The 20,531-nt window shown below is 41.8% G+C and overlaps 2 protein-coding genes across 5 annotated transcripts in view; one reads left to right on the top strand and one right to left on the bottom strand.

The window, feature by feature from the left end:
- The window catches only part of prkar2ab (protein kinase, cAMP-dependent, regulatory, type II, alpha, B), a 16,501-nt gene extending 13,146 nt beyond the window's left edge, over positions 1-3,355 (top strand). Inside the window, 1 exon segment of the mRNA XM_030729156.1 lies at positions 412-3,355. Coding sequence (XP_030585016.1) covers positions 412-536 — 125 coding nt within the window. The 3' untranslated portion in view covers positions 537-3,355.
- On the bottom strand, positions 2,779-20,531 carry LOC115780139 (msx2-interacting protein). Of its 4 annotated transcripts, none has more exons than XM_030729151.1 (15): positions 20,293-20,531; positions 18,920-19,234; positions 15,760-16,236; positions 15,436-15,590; positions 14,672-14,872; positions 14,390-14,541; positions 14,180-14,305; positions 13,946-14,059; positions 13,735-13,848; positions 13,527-13,627; positions 6,022-13,309; positions 5,568-5,633; positions 5,269-5,463; positions 5,020-5,178; positions 2,779-3,857 (listed from the first exon to the last, which is right to left on the bottom strand). In XM_030729151.1, the coding sequence occupies exons 1-15, from the start codon at positions 20,373-20,375 to the stop codon at positions 3,726-3,728; spliced, it is 9,678 nt and encodes a 3,225-aa protein (XP_030585011.1). In that variant the 5' UTR covers positions 20,376-20,531; the 3' UTR covers positions 2,779-3,725. The 4 variants fall into 4 exon arrangements, with proteins under 4 accessions (XP_030585011.1, XP_030585012.1, XP_030585013.1 ...); XM_030729152.1 differs by having other exon boundaries at positions 15,760-16,233; XM_030729153.1 differs by lacking the exon at positions 20,293-20,531 and adding an exon at positions 20,085-20,202.

The raw sequence follows: 20,531 nt of genomic DNA, 5'->3' as shown, positions 1-20,531 counted from the left end.
ACCAACAAACTGCCCAAACCTCTGCTTTTATAGAGGTGCTTCCACTTGCTGATGATCAGTTAATCAAGTGCATTTGATTATCAGCACCTGGCTGCTACTTACCCTCTTAATGCTTATGGAGGCAGGAAGAATAAGCAGTAAGTTTTCACAGGATTGCACGAGTTCTGTGAAAAAGTTCTTTTTCAGACATGACTGTAGGAGGAATGATGCAGCAGGCTGACACACTCCAGTTTAATGCTTGTTGTATTCAGGAGGTGCAGTTTCTTGGAACTGGCCTGTTTACTATGTTTTAGTGTATAATACTATTTAAGATTATATGTGAATGCACAGTATGGGTGGAGAAAACAAGAATAAGAAAATGCCTGAGGTGGGATGACATAAATCAAAATGTGTCTTTTTTTTCCCTTCCAGTAATTGACGTCCAGGCTTTTGAGCGTTTGCTGGGACCCTGCATTGACATCATGAAGAGAAACATCTCCCAGTATGAAGACCAGCTGGTGGCGTTGTTTGGCTCCAGTGATGATTTGAAACAATAAGACGGATGTAAAGGAGCAAGTGTTTTATAAACCAAAAATAGCGTCAGTGCATGTGACACATTTCTCTTCCATCCATCCATCCATCTCTTCTGGTTATCCAATTCAGGGTGGGGTGGGAGCATGAGCAATCCAACCCATCTCACTGCAGTCTGACTGGCTGATGATGCATCAGCATTTTTTAAAATTTTTTTTCCTGCGTTGTTCCTGTGTGGGTCTGATTGACTAATTTTTACGACACATCCTAGTAAGAAAACAAATGTAAATACAGTGGTCCCTCGCTATATCGCGGTTCACTAAATGTGGCTTCAATGTATCACGGATATTTTTTTAAAATATATATATTACTAATTCTGTTTCGCGGAGTTTTCACTATACTGCGGGATTTTGAGGTATGTAGGTATTTATGTAACACCCCATAACTGTTCTTCAATCAGACGAAGAGATAATTCACGCCTACGGCTTTAGCGGAAACGGAATTAACGGCCGAGGGCGAAGATACTGCACCGCCATCAGTACTGCACAGATACATAATTCATCATCCTCATCATTCAAGTTGTATTAAGGGGGTGGCAAAGGTTTATAGGGGTGTGGGAAGGGTTGATAAAGCCTTAAAATATATAAATAATAAAATAAATATATAATAACTATAACGCCGCTACTTCGCGGATTTTCACCTATCGCGGTGGTCTCTGGAACATACCCCCCCCCCGCGATAGGTGAGGGATCACTGTAAATACCTGATGGTAAATTTGCTGCTTTCTGAACCACTGTTGATGTTATTAGTAGCACTGTGTCTTTGCTGTGCCAAGTTAAAATATTAGAAGTAAGAGAAAATTTATTCTTCTCTATTTTTTTTTTTTAAAGCTAAAGCTGTTTTCATGACACTGAAATATGTAATGAGATTACCAGCTGGACAGTGGTGTTGTACAAGAACTATGCATCTGTTTCACTGGCACTTCTTTTTGGCACAGTAAATATTAGACAGGATTGTCGGGAGAGCGAGTGGGGCATGATGTGCGGCGGGGGGGCCCTGGGGTAAGGCCACAACACTGAGCCTTGCGGCATATGGGCACCTGCTGGTGCCTGGCACTTCAGCTTTTACCCCTCAGCCTAAAAAGGCTGGTGGGGTATTGTCGTCACTCTGCCGGCCAACTTTCAACTTTGTGAAAACTCGAGAATGACGTCACCAAGGATGTTCAAATTCATACCATAGATGCATCTGCTAAAAATCTTGGTAGAGTTAGTTCTTACCATAATAATGCCAATCACAGAAAGTGGCAGTATTCTCAATGGTTTATATTGATTCTGATTTGAGCATTTCCTGGTTCTTATTAGCCATTTGCTTTTGAATTGATATGGTGAATAAAATCACTAAGGATCACATACACCCCCCTTCTACTGAGACCCGCTAATTATGTGTCCCCCTCAAGATTCTACTGCAGGGAGGCTGAGGGTTAGCACTGACAGCTGACAGTAACACTTAACTGTGTAAAATGTTTTTAGAAGTGTTCAGTTCATGTGAACTTACTGTACTGTTAAATTGCTGCAGTGACCACAGAATACTAGTGCATTTCAAAAATTTCTAAATATAACAAAGTAAATTTTTTTTGTTTTGCAAAAAAAAAAAAAAAGATATTCTTTTACATATAATCTTTATGACTGTAGCTTTTCGCTGATGAAAATCTGAAATCCAGTATCCAGCTGGAAGTTTTTCTCCAGTTTTGATATTTGAAATCAATATTTGATGAAACAATAATTCTGATTGAAAAAAAATACTCAGAATCAACTGAAATTTAAATTGATCCTTTAGGTACACCACAGTCACTGCATTTATTTTAGATTTAAGCTCCTGCATCATATTTTTTTTATTTTAAGAGCTCTTTTTTTTTTTTGTAATCAAGCTCCTCTTTAGTAAAAATTTTCATCTGTCCAAGTCATTTTGTACTATATTTATTTTACTAACCCAAGTTTGTTCTACCTGTATGTCATATATCCAACCTGTTTCTGGGCAGAACACATCTTCCATCTCATCTCTGGTAGAGAAAGCATTAAAATTTCAAATTTGCCTACAGCTCTCTGATGTTTTTAATGGCATGAAGTATAAATAAACCCTTATTTAAAAAACTCAGATCTTCAGTATTAAGGGAAAATAAAACAGTGCAACCAAACTGGGAAATAAAAACAAAACAAAACAAAAAAAAAAAACACTCCACAGACCATGAAAAAATAAATGATATCCATCTTAGATATCCAGGTTTTCTGGAGTTTATTTGAGTTACAAAATATGAAGTGCCATCAGCAGACTCCACTCACAAGAGCTTGCCAACCTTCTTCTGTTACAAGTATTTACACCCAAAAATTAAAGATCTGTCCATCTACATTTCCACCCTCTGTGTTCTGGTATGTCCCAGAGTCCAAGTCTCTCTGGAAGGCTGTCCGAGCTGTGTTCATGTTTTTTTTTTTTAATTCCTTTTAAATATTTAAAATATTTACAAAGTCCTGCTTTCAAAAACTCCCAAATTAAACTGTAGCTTGTTCAATGCAAAGGCAGGTGACAGAGGGGTAAACTGCTTCAGTAGTGTGAGAAAATGAGCAGAGCTGGTGGAGTTAAGGGAGCTGTTAAATGAGTCTTCTACAGGTTCTCCAAAGTTTTACAAGTTAATCCTCCTTCCTCTAAAGAAAAGCCTGGGCGAGGAAGTCTGTACATAATTAAAAATTACACGCTGAAATGTCTGTTCTGCCGTTGAGGTACGTCAGCTTCAACGATCCTCGTTTGTGAACCAATGAATGACAATCAATAAAAAGACAGATGAACGAAACCGGCCCCTTGGAGTCACCAAATTCTTGTTCATCACCCATCCTTTTTTTTTTTTTCTCCCTCCTTCAGAGCATCTCCGAAGATTAAAATAAAACTCCAATAAATAGAAATACAGCAGAGAAATGATCAAGTAAGACTCGTTCTGGTTTGATCCATCCCTGAGTTCTTTTGAGAAGGACAAATATACCAGACAGGAGTGGTGAGAGAAGAGAAAAAAAATAGACTGATGGGAAAAGGAAAAAAGAAAAATGTGTTGATAGGATTTATCCTACACATTCCCACTGTGTCCAGGAAAAAACTGAATATCCTCTGGCTTCCTGAGGCTCATCAACGAGAAGATCCATCAATGGGACAGCTCCCAGCAGTTAAGGTCACACAGAGGTGATGACTATCATGAGGTGTGGCGAGATGTTCGAAATCCTGTTGAGAAGGTCTGGAGCGAGCTGGGATAAGTGGCTCTCTGAAAACTCACACGGTGGGAAAATCTGTAGCACGTAGGCGGGCTGGAAAGACAGACACGGACATCAGTTACAATTAACTACTGTGCAAGTCAAAGCTACAGTAAATAATCCATGCACGACATTTTAGAAAAGGGCACAAATAGTCATGAAGTCACAAAGAAAAGTTAAATCGTTTTTAAAACGACTTTCTGTCTGAAATAGCGATTCCCAAGTGTGGGCTGTAGTGCAGAACCAGAACTCATCTTATTTCTTATTAGCTGGGAAGAACTGAATCTGGGAAGTAAAGCTGTTGCTGGAGGATCAGTATATAAATCGTCGGAAGATCAAAATGAATGAATGAAAACACAAAGGAAATACTTAATTTCTTGCTTGTGTGATGATCAAAGTTGTGATTAAAGATTCTGGGTGGGCTCCAGACGATTTTCAAATTTCAGTATGAAGTTTGGGAATCTGGTCAGAGGATGGAGGATGGGCCACTACCACAAGGTGGCTGGATCCATTAAACCACCACTAAAAAAAACCCACCAAAACTAAACAAAAAGAGAACTGCTACTAACTACCAGCCACTGGACTGGTGAAGTGTGTGTGCCACTGAAAGGAGGAAAAAAAAAGAAGAAAAAAAACAAAACTGAACAAAAATGAGGTCCAGTGCAAACGGCACCAGGTAAAGATAGCACAGCAAAGGTCGTGTGACCAGTCATTTCATGGGGTGACGGAAAATCTTAGTTCCCAGTGAAAGTCAAATGGTATTTCTGCTTGATACGTCCCATCCCTGTAATAGATATGTTTTTGGAAGGGCTATAAAATATATGAATTAATATGAACATGAATGATGCATATAGATAAATGCACTTCCAAAGCAACCTATACCCTGTACTGTACGGTAAAGACTCCATTTCATAAACACTTTGGCCAAGAAATGCATCCCATCAATTCTGTGGAACCGGTTCTGCGTTAAAGATTAAGTCATCAAACGGCACTGAAGGTTAGGAACCACAAAACCCGTTGGTTTTCTCTGTGCGCTGTATAGTCCAGGATGAAAAATGAGGAAGATAAAACCAACAGGCTTAGCGCCACAAAAACAAATGACTCACTTCATCTGTACTGAACAACCCTGTCAGTATGTTCACTACACATAAATCAGCCTCCAGACTGCTCTATTAGCCACATCACAGAGATAATTAAAAAAACATTGAAGCCCCACCTGATTGGAACCCGGGTTGGGGATGTTGATGATACCAGCAGCCAATTTTGTCTGCAAGTAATTGATGAACGCTGCCTTAAGCGCTTGAGTTTGGTTTAGGACGTCATCTTGATCTCGTCCACAAGGCAGAGCAAGGAGAAGACAGTACTCTGTGTCTCCCTGTGGAGGGGAAAAGGTTATTATTAGCAGACAAACTTCCCTAAAAAAAAAAAAAGGAGAGGGGGGGGGGTTAAGACAAAAGATACATACAGTCATTCTTCTGGCTACACTCTCCAGTTGTGAAGCCTCCAGTCTCATCCTCTGGACAATCCTAAGCAATGCACCTCCTTCTTGCAGTGGCAGTGATCGATGAGCCAAAGCTTTGTTGCCACAGACAAAATGCAGCTGGACTGCAGCTGTGTCATTCTTCAGTGCAAGCAACCCTTGCCACACAATAGGGTATTTCTATTTAAATACGAGACAAAGCAAAAACAAACATGAGACAAAGCAAGCTCTTGTTCAGACCAAGCACCCTGAAGTCATTTAAATCGTGGGGAGATTTGCCTTACCGTGAGTAACTGTACCATATTAACAGGCTGTGTCATCTTGCCATCTTTTGTCTGGAGTTCTGCACCCTACAAAAAAGTGTATTGTGTTGGTATTGTTTGATACCAAGAGATCTGCATAAATATTCTGTTGACTGTTATGTAAACACACACACACAGTTAAAAACAATGGTACAGCCCTGAAATAAATCTTCCTTTTAAATATTTTATGGTTTAATGTTCAAATTTTTTCCCTTCAGTTACAATTTAATTTATAATTATTCTGAAGCCTACAGTTCATTCTAATGTTAAACTGTTTTATTAATAACTGACAGTTTCTCTATGCAACTAGCACAAAATGTTATTGACACGCACAGCTGTTATGATTAATCTGTGCTTTGCTGCATAAACCAACTGTTATACACCGGTTTATCAATACTGATTATGTTGACTGGCATTTTAAACATCGTACACTCACCACAGCTGGTGTGACGTTCATTGGTGGCTGGTTAAGTCCAACAGGGGATGACTCTGGCATTTGAGAATGGATTCCTCTTGGGTTTGAGTACATCCCTGGGTACTCTGAGAATGAGCCACTAGGTCCAGGAGGCATCAGCTGAACCCTCTGGGGAGATGCCATTGCTTGTCCAGACTGTCTGATTCCCATCAATCCATCCTTAGGAAGAGGAGAGTGTGGCCTCTTTGCCTCTAAGGACTTTGTTATATCCTTATCAGACACACTTTTAGGCAAAACATGTGTTCTTGGTGATAGAGAGGTCTCCTGAATGTGTCCAGAATGAGAGTCTGTGGTCGAACGCTCCCCCTGTTGATGTAAAAGCACACGCATATCTCTCTGTGTCATGTATGTTTCCAAATGGCTGCTGCTCCGCAAAGCCCCACGAGGATCAGGCTGCAGAGTCTCCAGCTTCAAAGGTGCAGGAGATGGTCTTCCTGTCTGGTGGAAGTGTCTTGATTCTTCCTGTTCCCCCTCATGACTCCTCAAAGAACCAAGGTTTACTTTAAGAACCTTGTCCCTGCCAACAGCCTGAGGTGATGTAGACCGTGGCTGCATGGGACCAGACCAAGGGGAGCCAAGAGACTCACTGTGCATGCCGTAGCTCATCACAGAGAGGGGTGGAGTATTCACTCTGACATCTCCCTGGACTAGATGCCCCACTGGAATTGACTGGGTAACACAGTGAGGAGACATTCGTCCCAAACCTCCAGGTACACTATGAGGTGGCATGATAACCGACTGCTCGGGATGATGTACGCCAGTAATAAACTGTTGCATGGCAGGATGGCTAGTGGATAACATAACTGAAATACCCTTGGGTGATGAGGAACCTATGGGTGAAGAGACAAATGGAGCGTGTGGGTGGCCTGACTTTCGTGGGGATCGTGGTTCCTGTTTGACCCCACCGAGATGTGAAGGAGTTCTTTCACCAGATGTTGTAACAAAACCTACATGGTTTCCAGGTGGAGAGGGCAAATGGGGGCTTATTGCGGGGCTTACAGCAGAGGTCCACGGTGGTTTGGTTCCATCCGTACCATGAGGATCAGCACTATCCATTTTCTTTGGATGTTTTAATGGCATGTAATCTTGATGGTAACCCATTACCTGCTGGTTGCTTTGTGGCAGACGCTTTACTACTCCCTGAGGTCCAGACTGGTAAGCGGAATCCATCTTTTCCAAACCAGTGCTTTCTTGCTTGATAGAAGACAATCCTGACTGGTGTTTACCAGGATGTCCATGATCTGTCTGGGATGAAGGCCCCTTTTGAAGCCCTGAATGGGAATACATATCCTGCTTGGGCATAGACACCAGCTGTTGAGATTCCATCTCACCTGCTGTTGCTTGTGGGATTTGACTAATCTTTGCACTAATCCGCTGGGGTCCCTCGGTTTTCTGACCCGAGTGACTCAGTACCACCACTCCTTCAGATGTATTTACTCTCAGACCCGGGCAAGATCCAGTACTAAGAGTGGAGCTGTCAACAATGAAACGTGCGGCACTTCCTCCCTCATCACCAGCAGGTAGCCCGGGGTATGATCCAACATCATCTTTGCTGGACCTATAAGTTGGTTTGGTTATCGGCATGTCAACACAGGGATTCCCAATGCTTACGTTCATTTTGTCTTCAGGCTCAGGAGGATTGCAAACACGACTGATAACAGACGTGGCAGTAGATGCAATAACGGAGATCACAGACTTTGCCTCGGGAGTTGTTAGAGTTTGTGGAGATCTAACAATAGGTGGGACAGAGTGCACTGGCATTTTACTATCAGGCAGCGATGACTTATTTGGCACAATGGCTGCGAGCTGAGTATTACTTTCAGATGGGTTCTGATCTCGAAGGTTTTGCAGATTACTAGAAACAGAACTGCTGCCTGGTAATGAAACAGTTTTATGTTTGATTAAAATCTGTCTCAAGTCGCTTGTGCCATGATCAATATCCATGTTTTCAGACTCTGAGGGTAAAGGCTGGTTTTCCTTTGCTGGTAACTGCATGACCGGTAAGGAAGAAACACCAGTATCCTTAGACTGATGGCGCCAGTCTGGTGGAGAAACAGGATTTCTGCTTGTTTGAATGGGTCTCACATTTGGTCTGTTAGCTAGTGGTGACAGAGATGGGGAGATGCATTCAGGTGGCAACTGCTGTGGCTTTGTGCATATTGGACTCTTAGACTGTGGGTAAACAGATTTAAGATGTTGAATCTGTTCTTCAGAAGATGATGCTGTCTCTGTGTTTACATCTGTAGCTTTGACAGCTGAAGGCTCAGGTTCTGTCTTCCAAGTAGTAGGGGTAATAACTGCTGCAGTTGCTACAGCTGTAGGCACTGCAGCTGCAGGCGCCTCAGAAACAACCTTTGTATCAGAAGCTGTGCTATCTGTTAATGGGGTTGTCAGTTCCTCACTTAATGAATGTCCATCTTTCAAATCCTTTCTTACTTGCTTCTGGCCTTTAGAACGTTTAGGTGTTTTAGGTCTTCCCTTGGAGCCCTTCTTAGGTGTGTTTGGGAAGGTGGGGTCCTCTTGCATAGAGGATATATTTGTCTCAGGTTCATCTTCCTTATCAGCCTGGACAAAGTCTTGAATCTCAGGTTCTGAGCCTATATCTGCACTTAGTGGAGGTGCCTGGGTTATTGAGTCAATAGCAGCCATAAGTTCTGACTCACTGGCAGGATTAGAAGGTTTTTCTTCCTCTGGGTCATTTTTTACACCTGTATGTGGGACAGGCGGTGTTGGTGGTTCTGTTGGAAAGGTTGGATCTGTAAGTTTAGCAATGTTCTCTACAGCCTGCTCCAGTTCTAGCTCCTGTGAAATAACATTTTTTGATGTTCCCAGGAGCTCCATTTTTTCTGAAGATGCATTTTCATTTTCTTCATTGCTGGAGCCTACTTTGTTTGCATTTGTGCACTTTGAAACCTGTTCACTGTGGTCACTGTGTTTAAGCCTTTTTGATGAATCGTCTGGATTCCCAAGTTCTTCTTCACCTAACTGAAGGAGGTCTTTCACCTCTGTGACATTCAGTCTGATTTTGAGGTTCTTGAGAACAGGAGACTTGGAATTTCTTGCTTTTCCTCTAACAGTCTTGTCTTTTTCTGAGATGGGTTTCTCTTCCACGTTGGAGCAATCTGTTTCTTTTCCATTTGATTTGTCATCATAAACTTTTTCATGCGGAACATCTTTACCTTTCCCTAATTCTGCAGCTTGTTTGGATTTCTCCTCTCTCTTTTCATCAATTTTCAGCGATGGATCTTCTTTACCTGAACCTGATGAGTCATGCGAAGCTAAGGTATCTTCATCTGTGAAATCATTTTCCTGATAATCATCATCAACTGCATCAGCTTTGTCCCCCTTCCTTGTTGATCCAGACCCTAGGGATGTGGACATCTGATTTGATGAACCCTTTGTGATACGAGGGGGTGTTCTACCTTTTGACATTCTTGGAATTCGTTCACCGCTTTCTGATTCATTTGAATCTGTGTCTTTATTGTCCTTAGATTTTTCTACTTTAGCAGTTGAACTTTCCTCACCTTGTCTGCGATTCTTGGGAGGACGGCCACGTTTAGCCGCAGGAGTTGGAGCTGGTGGATCAGGATCAGTATTTTGTTGTATTGCATCTCTGTCCGTACCACGCTTTCGCACAGAGCGTGGCGACTCTGCGATATCCTTTCCAGTACGAACTGGTGTATCATCTTCAACTGGGGTGGCATAGACAGATTTAACATTTCTTCGTCTTGCTCTACTTACTGGTATGCTCTGCTCAGATGCATCGGGATCTGATCCATGAATTGGAGATCTGCCTGTGGACCTTGGCTCACCTCTTGGGGATGAGCCACGTTTCAGCTTCTCTCTGTCAATGCGCTCACTCTTGCGTGTTGCTTGTTTCTCAGAAACAGTGGCAGAACTTACAGGAACAGAAGCAACTTGTGCAGGAGATTGTTTATACTTTTTATTTTTTATCTCTTTTGTTTTATTTTCTTTCTGAGATAAGGCTGGTTCATCATTTCTGTCACTGTCAACAGGCACCTGCACTTTACAAGCTTGATGTTTCTTCTCACCTTCATTCTCTGCTCCTGTTTTACAAATGGAATGAGTCTCTTTTTTGGGTACTTCCACCTGCTCGACAATACTAGGCTGTACTGGACTACCAGCCTCAGGTACTTCTGGTTGTACTGCCTCAGGATCCAGCTCTGGTTCTGAATTACTAACAAGCTCATCATGAGACTCGTGGGACGGTTGTTCTGTGACTGGAGGTTTTACATCTTCAGTAACAATATCCATCTTCACCTCAGACGGAGAACGTCTATCTCTATTCACTGAATAGTTGGGTTCGGATGGTATAACAGGTACAGGCAGAGAATCTGATGTCGTCTCATTTGTTGGGTGCTGCATGGATGCAACATGTTCATTATCCTTTTCCTGTTCTTTTTTGAAAGACACAAGGGGACACGTTTCATGGGGTGGACTTAGCAAAACACATTTCTCATCAGATGGAAGAAAGTCCTTGACCATAGTTTGAGTGACAGAAGTTGGTTCCAGCCTGGGTTCAGGAACCAGGTCTTCAGCAGGGCTGATTGGTTTAATTTCTGCCTCTGTGGTACTTTCTGTTGTTTCAGGTGACTGCAGAGCTTGCTGCTCTTCAACAAGTGCTTTTTCTACTTTGTTTTCATCTGCAGGTGTGGTGTCTTCTCTTGCCTCTTTCAGCAGCTCTGTTTTATTTTTCTGTTGCTGGAGTCGTGTCAGTTCCAAAAAACGACTATGGAAAAGGACAACTGGCCCTGAGTCAAGTTCACCATCTCCTGTCGCTTGCTGACAGTTTTGCTCAGGTTCCTCGTGCTTGCGTTCCAGGTGCTGAAGTCTTCTAGAGTCCAGCTCAAAGACCGCACTATGAAGGAAGCGTGAGGCAAATAGCTCTCTGCGTTCATGTTCCTCTGGCTTAGGTTCTTCTTTCCTATCATCAAGTTTGTCTTCTGATCCAATTCGAGTCTTTTTCTTTTTCATGTACCAGGAAGGTGTAGGTCTTGGTGCTGCTTCCACCTTTTCAGTGTCTTTTCTGGTGCGAAAGCTTGCAAAATGAGAATCATAGTCTAAAAATGACCAGTTATCTTCTCTGGAAGATGACAGAGATTTTGCACGCTCAAGCAGAGCCTTTGTGTCAGGCGTGATAGTTTGGTCAAGTGCAAATGAGTAGAATTTGTTCTTCTCAAGCTGTGCTTGTTTGGGGTCTGAAAATCTGTCAGCTCTTGGCCTTTCAGAAAAAGGCATAGATGTGGAGGCCACAGGAGAATGGGGTTTGGTCTCTCTGTCCTCTTCAGAGTCAGATCGTACTTCCCCAGGCTCCAAGTCATGCCAAATACCATATTCCAAACGCTTGCGATTGTGAATGTTTTTACTCAGACTTCGAGAAAAATTCAGGTCAGGTAACAAGTCTTGTTTAACTCTGCTCTCCCATCTCTTTTGCTTCTCTTCTTCCACACTGAGGAAAGGAGTGCCTGCCTTGTTAACTTGTGTGTTATGTGTCCTTTTGACTAACAGCTCCAGATCTGAGTGAGGTTTTTCATCATTTTGGCTCAGGTCTTTCTGTGGAGGTTCCACAAAGTCCTCATCTGGATGATGTGAGAAATGGCCTGGAGGGGGGCTGGTGTTCCAATCAGGATCTTCACTTTTTTGTCTGAAGCTTCTGTAAACGCGCTCTCTTTTTATCCCTGAGTCAGTGTCAAATTGGTCTAATTTCTTTAATTTGTGAGATGGAAAATTATCCGTGACATCCTCAGGAGGTTTACCAACTTCATGCACGAGGCTCCGATGTTCTAAATCCTCTGTTTCAGCTCCTTGGGGACTTGCTGGTTTGTCAGCTTTCTCAGACTCGCGCTGCTGTTGCTGCTGGTGCAAACGTCTGTTTTGTTCCATCTGCTTGCGGTAACTTTGAGAGGTATCAATGTCAATGTGATCTTCCTTATTCTTGGCACTTTTGTTAATTTCAGAATTCTGACCAATTTTGACAGCAGCATGGTGGTCTGGTTCTCTTGTACTGTTTTGATCAGTAATACCCTCTTGTGAAAATCTTCTAGAAGAAGTGTGTCCTAGATGTCGTTTGGACTCCAGTGGGTCCAAAGAGCCTTCTGACTTCTCTCTTTGTACTCTAAGGTCCTCCTGACCATCCTTTTGAGTTCCACTTTTCTCACTTTTGGGTCTTGAATCTCTCCGTTGGGAATCTTTGTGTTTGTCGGCATCTAATTCTTTCAAATATGTACCACTTGCACCAAAGTCAGAAGCCTGATTACCATCCTCCTCTTCATGCCTGTTTCTCTTCTGACGAGCCGTCCTTCCTGCTCCAGAGTCACCAAACCGCCTTTTTCTTGCAGCACGACGATCTGAATCCACTGCCGAATCTTTCCCATCACTTCCAGTTTCAGACTTCACATGTTTCTTTAGTCGATTTCTCCCATCTAAGTCTGAACTATCGCCTTTAATGATTTCAGATCTTTCACTTTTTACTGACTCCTGGTGAACAGTTGACAAATTACTAGTAAGAAGGTCACCATCCCCTTTACATTTCTGTTTTTCATGGACATCCTGGTCTGACCCTCTTCCTCTTCCAGACCCTCCATCAAAACCAGGCTCAGGTTCTGTTTCAGGTACTGGGTTGGATGGAGATTGCCCCTTTGCTTTTCTTGATTTTAACTTTTCAGATTTGTCGCCTTTTTCTTTCCGTTTTGCCCGTTTGGTTTTCTCAGCTCCAGACACACGATCTGGCTGGCTGGTCTTCTCGCTCTTCGAGGGATGTTCTGGCAGGGTCTTTTCAGATTTGTCAAAATGTGGTGGTGACACTGAACTCACGCTGTCACTTCTTTCAGAGGACTGGCTGTAAACCCTTCGTTCTGAGTCTCTGGGAACCCGCTCAGATGGTGAAGGTGATACTGTTGGACTAATAGGTCGCCTTGGATGGGAAGGGCTCCACCTGCTACGATCAGCCTCAAAACGTTCTCGCTCTCTTTCTCGCTCCCTCTGAATATATGTGTATTTTCGGATGTCTTGCTCAAAGGGGTCTCTATAATCCCTGTAGTCTCTTGGGTCTTCATGATAGCGTGGGTCAAAATGATCCCCTTGATAATGTTCCAGCTCAGGAAAGCGGTCTCTGCTGCGGGCAGCATAGTCTCTTCGAGTATCCTCTGTATAGAGGCCAGGTGTTCGTATATTCTCATAGTAGGCCCTTTCTGCTGCAAATTCATGATATGGAGCTCTGCGATCCTCTCTGTAGAGTTAAGAAGAGAACAGGAAATGTGAAGTACTTAATTTTGCTAACCTAAATTCATTTGCAATGTCATTATTGTCACTAACAGCAGGGAGATTGAAAATATTATTACATTCACTAGCAGCAAACATTTTTTTATCTGCTTGAATTTAAAAAAAAAAAAAAGAAAAAAGAAAAATAAATTAATTGTATTTGGTTAGCAATACTGGTGGTTTACCGTCGTTCAGGAGGAATCTCATAGAAGTCTCTAATGTCTTGACCAGATGCCTGCATGGATCGGTAGAAAGCCATCTGACTCTCTTGACTGGCAAAATCCACCTATCATAATTGAATAAATACAAAAAATTAATGAGGGAAAAAAATAATGGGTAAATTTTATTGATCAAACCAATAATTTCCATTTCAACTTCATTCGTTTTTTTTACCTTTATTTTATTACCACCAATCTTCCAGCCTTTGGTCTCTCTTACAGCTGCCTGAGCAAAATCTGTGTTGTTGTACAAGATGAGGGCCATCCCTTTTAATCTGTCAAACACAACCTAAAAAAAGGATAAATTAAAATCACATTTATGGCTTTGAAAAACAGCACTAAAACCACAAAAGTATCAAATCTTAAGCGAAAACACATCATCTTACCTTAACTACATGTCCATAGCGGCAGAAATGCCGTGTGAGGTATTGCTCTGTAATATTGGCAGACAAACCATCTAGCCAAACACACGTTGTGGGCATACTCTTTCCAAAACCAAGCTGCAAGGAGAGAGAGAAACAGCAACATAGATATTGTAAACGCATTAATCTGTACTTTCATTGAAAACACACTCATACATGGATGAGAAATGATAAGACTGCTTAGTGTAAAATCACTACCTTTAATCTGTTGGCCCCCAAATACTCTCCATCCATCTTCTTTATGGCCTTGCAAACACTGGCAATATCAGAATACTGGACAAAGGCATACTGGGGAACTCCATTTACTTTCTTGATGTCAATGTCCTTAAGAAAAGACAGCAAAGAGTAAATGTTAAATGCAAAACATACAAGCCTACTTGCATAATTTAAAGTCAGATGGATGCTTACCACAATTTCACCAAAGCGCTGAAAAATGTCAAGGAGCTGCTGGTAACTGGTGGTCTTCTCCAGGTTCCCTATAAACAGTGTCCTTGTGGCCTTTGGATGGAATTCATCTATCCGCCCATCCAAAGGCCTGAACTCATTTTCACTCTCCGTTTCTAGAAGAAAAAGGTTTATCACTAATAATACTGACATGCTACTTGTATTCTTGCTCAAACCCATGGTGGAATTAACACATCTACAACTCTGCAGAAAATACTAATTTTTGTGACTTTTGTCACGACTTACCAGGTCCATTCCAGGCAGTGACTTCAATAAGCATGCCGAAGAACAGCTTTCCTTTGGAGACACTAAGGGCTTTTTCTTGATCCTCTTGCTGTCTGAAGAACACCAAACCATAGCGGTCTTCTGATGTTCCATGGATCTGCACTGAGGTCACTTTCCCATGTTTCTTGAACTCATGGAAGAGCCCATCTTTCAAACTTGTGTCTGCAGAGAAGAAGAGAACAGTACTTAAAACAACAGATTTCCCAAAGAACTGACTCCCACTTCAATCTGGACAGGGAAAGGTTTTCATCTAGCTAAATTTATTCACAGCCCATTTTAGTTTACATGCCATGGGCATGCAAAATGTGCAAAACATCTGTATATGTGGCTTCAACTTTCAGCAGATACTACAACAACAGTAATAAAAGTGATAAATCTCTGTCCTCACAAATCTATACAATGCCCTGCGGCAACCAGTAAAGCAAATAAATGTATTTCATTACAGTGACACAAGCGCTCTACCATCAGAAACTCGCTTTTACAAGAGCTCAAAAGAAAGTTTTTACACATGGACACATTTAATTACCCACTAATTGTGATGAGATATATGTTTCAGCTAAATATACGCCGCCTAAATTAATGGATACTTTCTAATGCCATTAAGGCAAAAATAATTTTAAAGAATAAAGGTTATAAAACACTGTTAGAGCAAGAAAATTATTTCTGAGAAAAGACTGTTAACTTGGTCCACTGAGAGGCTGACGAACATTAAAAAAAAAACTCACCTGTTGAGCGTACTGGTAGATTCTGCACTTTAATTCCAAAGCTCCGACGGGGCTCCTCAGACTCTAGTGCCATAGAGGACTGAGGTGGTGCGTGTGTAGCTGATGACTGAACAGAACGAGCCTGTGAGCCATCACTCGAGCTGCTGTTTGAATCACTGTCAATGACAGGGGAAAGGGAAAAAAGAAAACAAAAAACACTATTAGACACTTATCAGTCTGAGTAACCAGACTATTTACAAATTACCCAGCAATGCACCTAATGCTTTGTCCAAGGTCAAATATTAACCTAAAATTAATAGATTTAAAAAGAAAAAAAGTTCCTACCTGCCGCTGCCCGTGCTGCTTGTGCTGCTGACAGAATCAGAACTTGAAGATCTGCTGCGAGATCGAGACCTTGGGCCTCTCCCAGGGGACAAGGGCGCTCTTTTAGGGGAATGAGGAGTTTTGGGGGGTTGCCCCGTGGTCCGTTGAGGGGAGGGATGCCTTGACTGTGAGGAATGAGACGATCGGCTCCGACGGTGATGATAGGTCCGATCGACACGCCGTCCTCTGTCATCTCTGTACAGGTCACGTCGTGAAGAGTTAGTAAGAGTAAAAGGGTCTCGGATTCTAGAGTCAAAATGCGGGTCTGATGCCTCAAAGCTTCCCCCGACAGAACTGCTGCCTGGGCCAGCAGTGGCAAACACAGAGCGGTCGCGGTAATAATCGGCGTTGTAGTGACGCTGTCTGTCAAAAGTGCCACTGCGGTCATGGTGTCCGTATGGGCTGTGATCATATGCACGTTCACGGCTTTCTGAACTACTGTAAATTAAGAACAAGACAAACATGAAAATAAAAAGTGTTATTCAGACTCTTAACCAAAAAAGCAAATGAACATTTTGACTTTAAAATGCACTACAGCAAATTAAATGGCCTATGAGGCCCAACCCGGCATTGCCCCCCCTCCAAAAAAACCCCTTAAGATGCAGGTTTAATTTATGCAGCTTAATACAGTCATAAAGAGCAGTGCCAGTTCTTTAATGTCAAGATGCTTCTGTCAATTTCTGATTTGTTTCCACCAAAAATGAAACACTGGCCTCATCTATGGCATTCCTATTTGTCAACTCTAGCATGTTGTTTAAAAAAACTGCTTTGAAACTCACTAAAGACTCACTACAAAAGCTGTCACCAAAGGACAAATGAACAGAATGAACAGAATAATTTGACTCTTTAAGAGAATCAAATCCCTGGCACTCTCTGTAAAAACTGAAAACAGATTCCATCTGTAAACCAAAACAAGTCTAATAAGTCTATACATCTATGATGTAAATTCACGAACAGTCACAGGAAAACAAGCTGACCACAAACTTCATAAGAACTTTACTTCAGATTTAACATATACTGTTCTTAGTGTATTGTAATTAATTTATTTTATTGGCAAAGCAAAAAATAGGTCTATGGTCACCTCAGGATGTTCAGGGGAGCTGATTTCAGAGGCTGACTGTTCATGAATTACTATGACTATGAGCAGGAGGGCAGGGGTGCTTCTATGTAAATCCTTCCTCGCAAGTATTCAAGTAGATATTTATTCTAAAAGGATCTATGTGGTGGAGATTTAAAATGCCATGCAGATTTTGGATTAATGCATTTAATGTGTAAATAATACTTCACAAAACTGGAAAAAAAGAGGCAAACACATATATTTCATAAAATTTACTTTCCTCCCTTTCTTGCATTTAAGTAATAAATTTCCCTAAAAGCAGTGCAAAACTAATATTAAACAAAGCACGAAGGAAGGTTAGGAAAGAAAGTATGCAGAGGGCAGAGAAATACCAACCTTTTAGAAAAGAAGTTACCGAAACTAATCCAAATAAAATCTAGGTGGGTCAGAATGTGAGAGAGCTAGGCAAAAACGCTTCACGTATTCTCGTATTGTATGTTATGTTCATATACTGAGCACCAGGCCAGTAGGATTGTTGACGTATAATCCACAGTTAGGCTTATTTAATGCTCTTCACTGGATGGAAAAAAGGAAGAAAAAAATACACAGAAATGGACCTTTATGAGTTTTGGGACGTGTGAAAAAAAAAAAAAAAATCATAGGAAAATAAAACCTCAATAAATAAATATGAATTTAAAAAAAGGAAAAAAAAAAAAAAGATGATGAACTTCAGGATAATCGGCACATTCCAGGTTGACTATTCAGTAAGTTGGAGCCTGAATGGAAAATAAATCCAATGGGATCAGTCTTGTTTTGCAGTAATTGAGTTTTATACTTGCGAGAAAAGAAAAAATATTCCATGGGTTAATGTTAAGTTATTTAGTGTCACACAGGCTGGTAGGCTCCCAGACACGTGTCAGAGTCAATAAAATCCTCAGGAGTGGTGGGCATGATATAACTCCATTATCACCAGATGTCATCTTTGTTTAGTGTCAGGTTACTTAAAAAAAATTGAGGAAGAAAAAAAAAAAAAAAAAAAGTCTTCAGCTTCCTCTAAGATACTTGGAGGACTTTTCTCCTCATCGAGGTCTCAAACTGCTACATCCACACTTGAGTAATCCAAATGAATGGCTGAATGCCAGCTACACCTATCCAAACTAGGGTCCACATCAGTACATCCAGCACGGGGTATCATATTGCGTACATCCAGGAGGTTACATCCCAACTATCCAATCTTCATGTCTTCATGGCAAAAGCAAGAATAGCTCCACAAACCTTACTGGTAGTCTGGTGGTTGGATCCTCTGTGTTCTTGAGAAATCTTCTTGGCATAGCTTCCATATTTCAGACAAAAACTGTTTACGATTGAGTTAATCTCATCCTAACATGACAGTGATACCCTGGACTACACCAGTTTTTCCTTCTTATGTGCAATGATTGTAAAGTTTCTTCCATCCACTCGGCCAAAGTTAAATCCAGAACAGGCTGTATCCACAAGTGCAAAAAAAATATATATATTTTTTTAAAGTAATTAACAGTCCAATAATTAGTTGTTGCTGTGAGGGGAAAAAAATGTTATCCCACGATGGAAGGTTTCTTCAAGTGAATGATATACCTGTATAGGTTTTTCCAAAAAACGTGTATCCATCATAATAGTGATGTACTTCCAGCTTGAAGTGATTCCAGACTTTTAAAAAGTAAAGTTAGATTCCACATTGATTAAAAGAAAATATCCACAAGCTCCCCAAGGTAGACTCCCATAAAATGCAATAAATCCACAACTCACCAGGATATTCCACACAGATGTAATATCCAGATCAGATGTCAAACTCTGAATATATAGTTACCTTACCAAATAATAATGTGTAGTTAATTTACTTAGATCCAATGGGCAAGGTGAGTCAATTAGGATGAAAAGTGGAACGATCCCTAGATTACCTTTGTGTAACCCCTTGAGGCATCAATCCCTGATGGATACCACCCCCTCCCCCCTATGTGTTTAGGTTTAACAACTGTGTGATACCTAGATTTCCCTGGATTCGAAGGGGACGCCGTGTCCACTTACCCATCTATTCTCCGTTCATAACGTCCCTCTCTGGCGTGAAGGGACACGGGTGGACCAAACACTGGACCAACCGTACCCCTAGAGAATCCTGTAACATCTCGACTGCTCGAGGGGGAGCTGTCTTCCAGGCCCCGAACAGCACTTGGGACTGACCCGGGTTCATTGTAGTCAGTCCGAAGATCTCTGTCTCCCATCTTGTTGACAGCATTGTGAGCCTTCTGTGCACTTTTGATATCCACAAAATCCACAAACGCTGCAACGCCCCCCTCTGAACCGCGCTTTCGCAGAACTTTAACACTCTCCACACGGCCATACCTGAAACAGAGACAAAGAGGAAATTACATATACACCAGCCAAGAATAGAGGACGTGCAAGTGTCTATTAGCAAGCTAGTAAATTGCACTGACACTGGAAGCAGGATATGATATAAAGAATCAAAAACCACAAATCAGAAGTGAACAGCCATCAAGTGATTATACTGGATCACATTTGAGAGTACTCAGATAAAGAGAAAGCTCGAAATAGTAAAGTAACAAGATAACAGGATGCAGCACATGTGAAAAAGCATTATGCTCAAACGACAGACCACTAGCAGTGGTGTCCAGCAATAAATCCCATTAGCTGCTATGTCTGCTGTCCAACTGCTTACTCAAGCAGCCTTTCCGCCGCGTAGCAAGGGTTTAAGACATTAAGTATTAACTACAAAGCTATAAATGACTTATATGAACCCCGGAAGGCAGTTTATTTATGTTGGCTTTCTTTACATTCAAGCACCAAAGGCAGCAAAACCCGGTTTACAGATTACAATTTCACAAATTACTCCAACAACATTAACTAACTTGGCTTACTTTAAGCAGCTATACTTATGGGAGCGGGCGTGAAGCAGCTCTCGTCACTAATCGTAAATTTCCTTCCCTTCGCGATCAGTAGAAATTACACTGACGAACACAAACAATTGAGTGAGACTTTTCCAGTGGCTAAAATAACTCAAGGCATTTAATGCTACTCTGTGGCTAAGGATAGCTGCCGTTTGGCTTGTACAGATCATGAAAACGTCTCGACTTCCCACAAAATGGTTGGTTGGGTGGAAGCTTGGTGGCTAGCGAACCCAGCTAATTGCTCCTTGGCGTTAACAAAAGTTCGAGAAATGTTATAAATCGTACACCTTCACGCCGGAGCGGCTCTGCTCCGCGTATTTCGCTTCAATATCCATCACAGTGCTGGGATAATGCACATCCACCCCACGAGAAATATCAGCACTAGTAAAACTTAAAATGCTAACATTAGCTGTATTAGCATTGATAGCAGCCGCCTACCCTTCGTAACGCTAGTGATATAGCTAGCGCGCGCTGCTTCGAAAATACACAACCTACCGTTTAAAATGCTCCACGATCTTCTCCTCTCGAACGTGTTCGGGTAAATTTCCCACCCAGAGGTGTCTGGTTTCCCGAACCATCTTGTGCTACTCTTTCCCCCTCCACACACATATGATCTTGCACGTTTCTAATCCCTGCCGGTCGGAGGTCCGCCTGAACAAAATGAACGACCTGGGCCCGATAGCCCTGCTAACCGTATAGCTTTAGCTGCTGCGTCCTCGATCCATCTGCGTGGA

This window comes from Archocentrus centrarchus, chromosome 5, assembly GCF_007364275.1.
Source record: "Archocentrus centrarchus isolate MPI-CPG fArcCen1 chromosome 5, fArcCen1, whole genome shotgun sequence".
Taxonomy (NCBI): Eukaryota; Metazoa; Chordata; class Actinopteri; order Cichliformes; family Cichlidae; genus Archocentrus; species Archocentrus centrarchus.
This window is presented reverse-complemented; position numbering and strand designations above follow the sequence as displayed.

Coding starts and splice junctions, on each gene's coding strand:
- LOC115780139 (XM_030729151.1), bottom strand. CDS start 20,375: ATGGTTCGGGAAACCAGACACCTCTGGGTGGGAAATTTACCCGAACAC. Junction 5,464..5,567: donor ATATGGTACAGTTACTCACG/GTAAGGCAAATC, acceptor GTATTTAAATAG/AAATACCCTATTGTGTGGCA. Junction 5,179..5,268: donor GTGTAGCCAGAAGAATGACT/GTATGTATCTTT, acceptor TCCCCTCCACAG/GGAGACACAGAGTACTGTCT.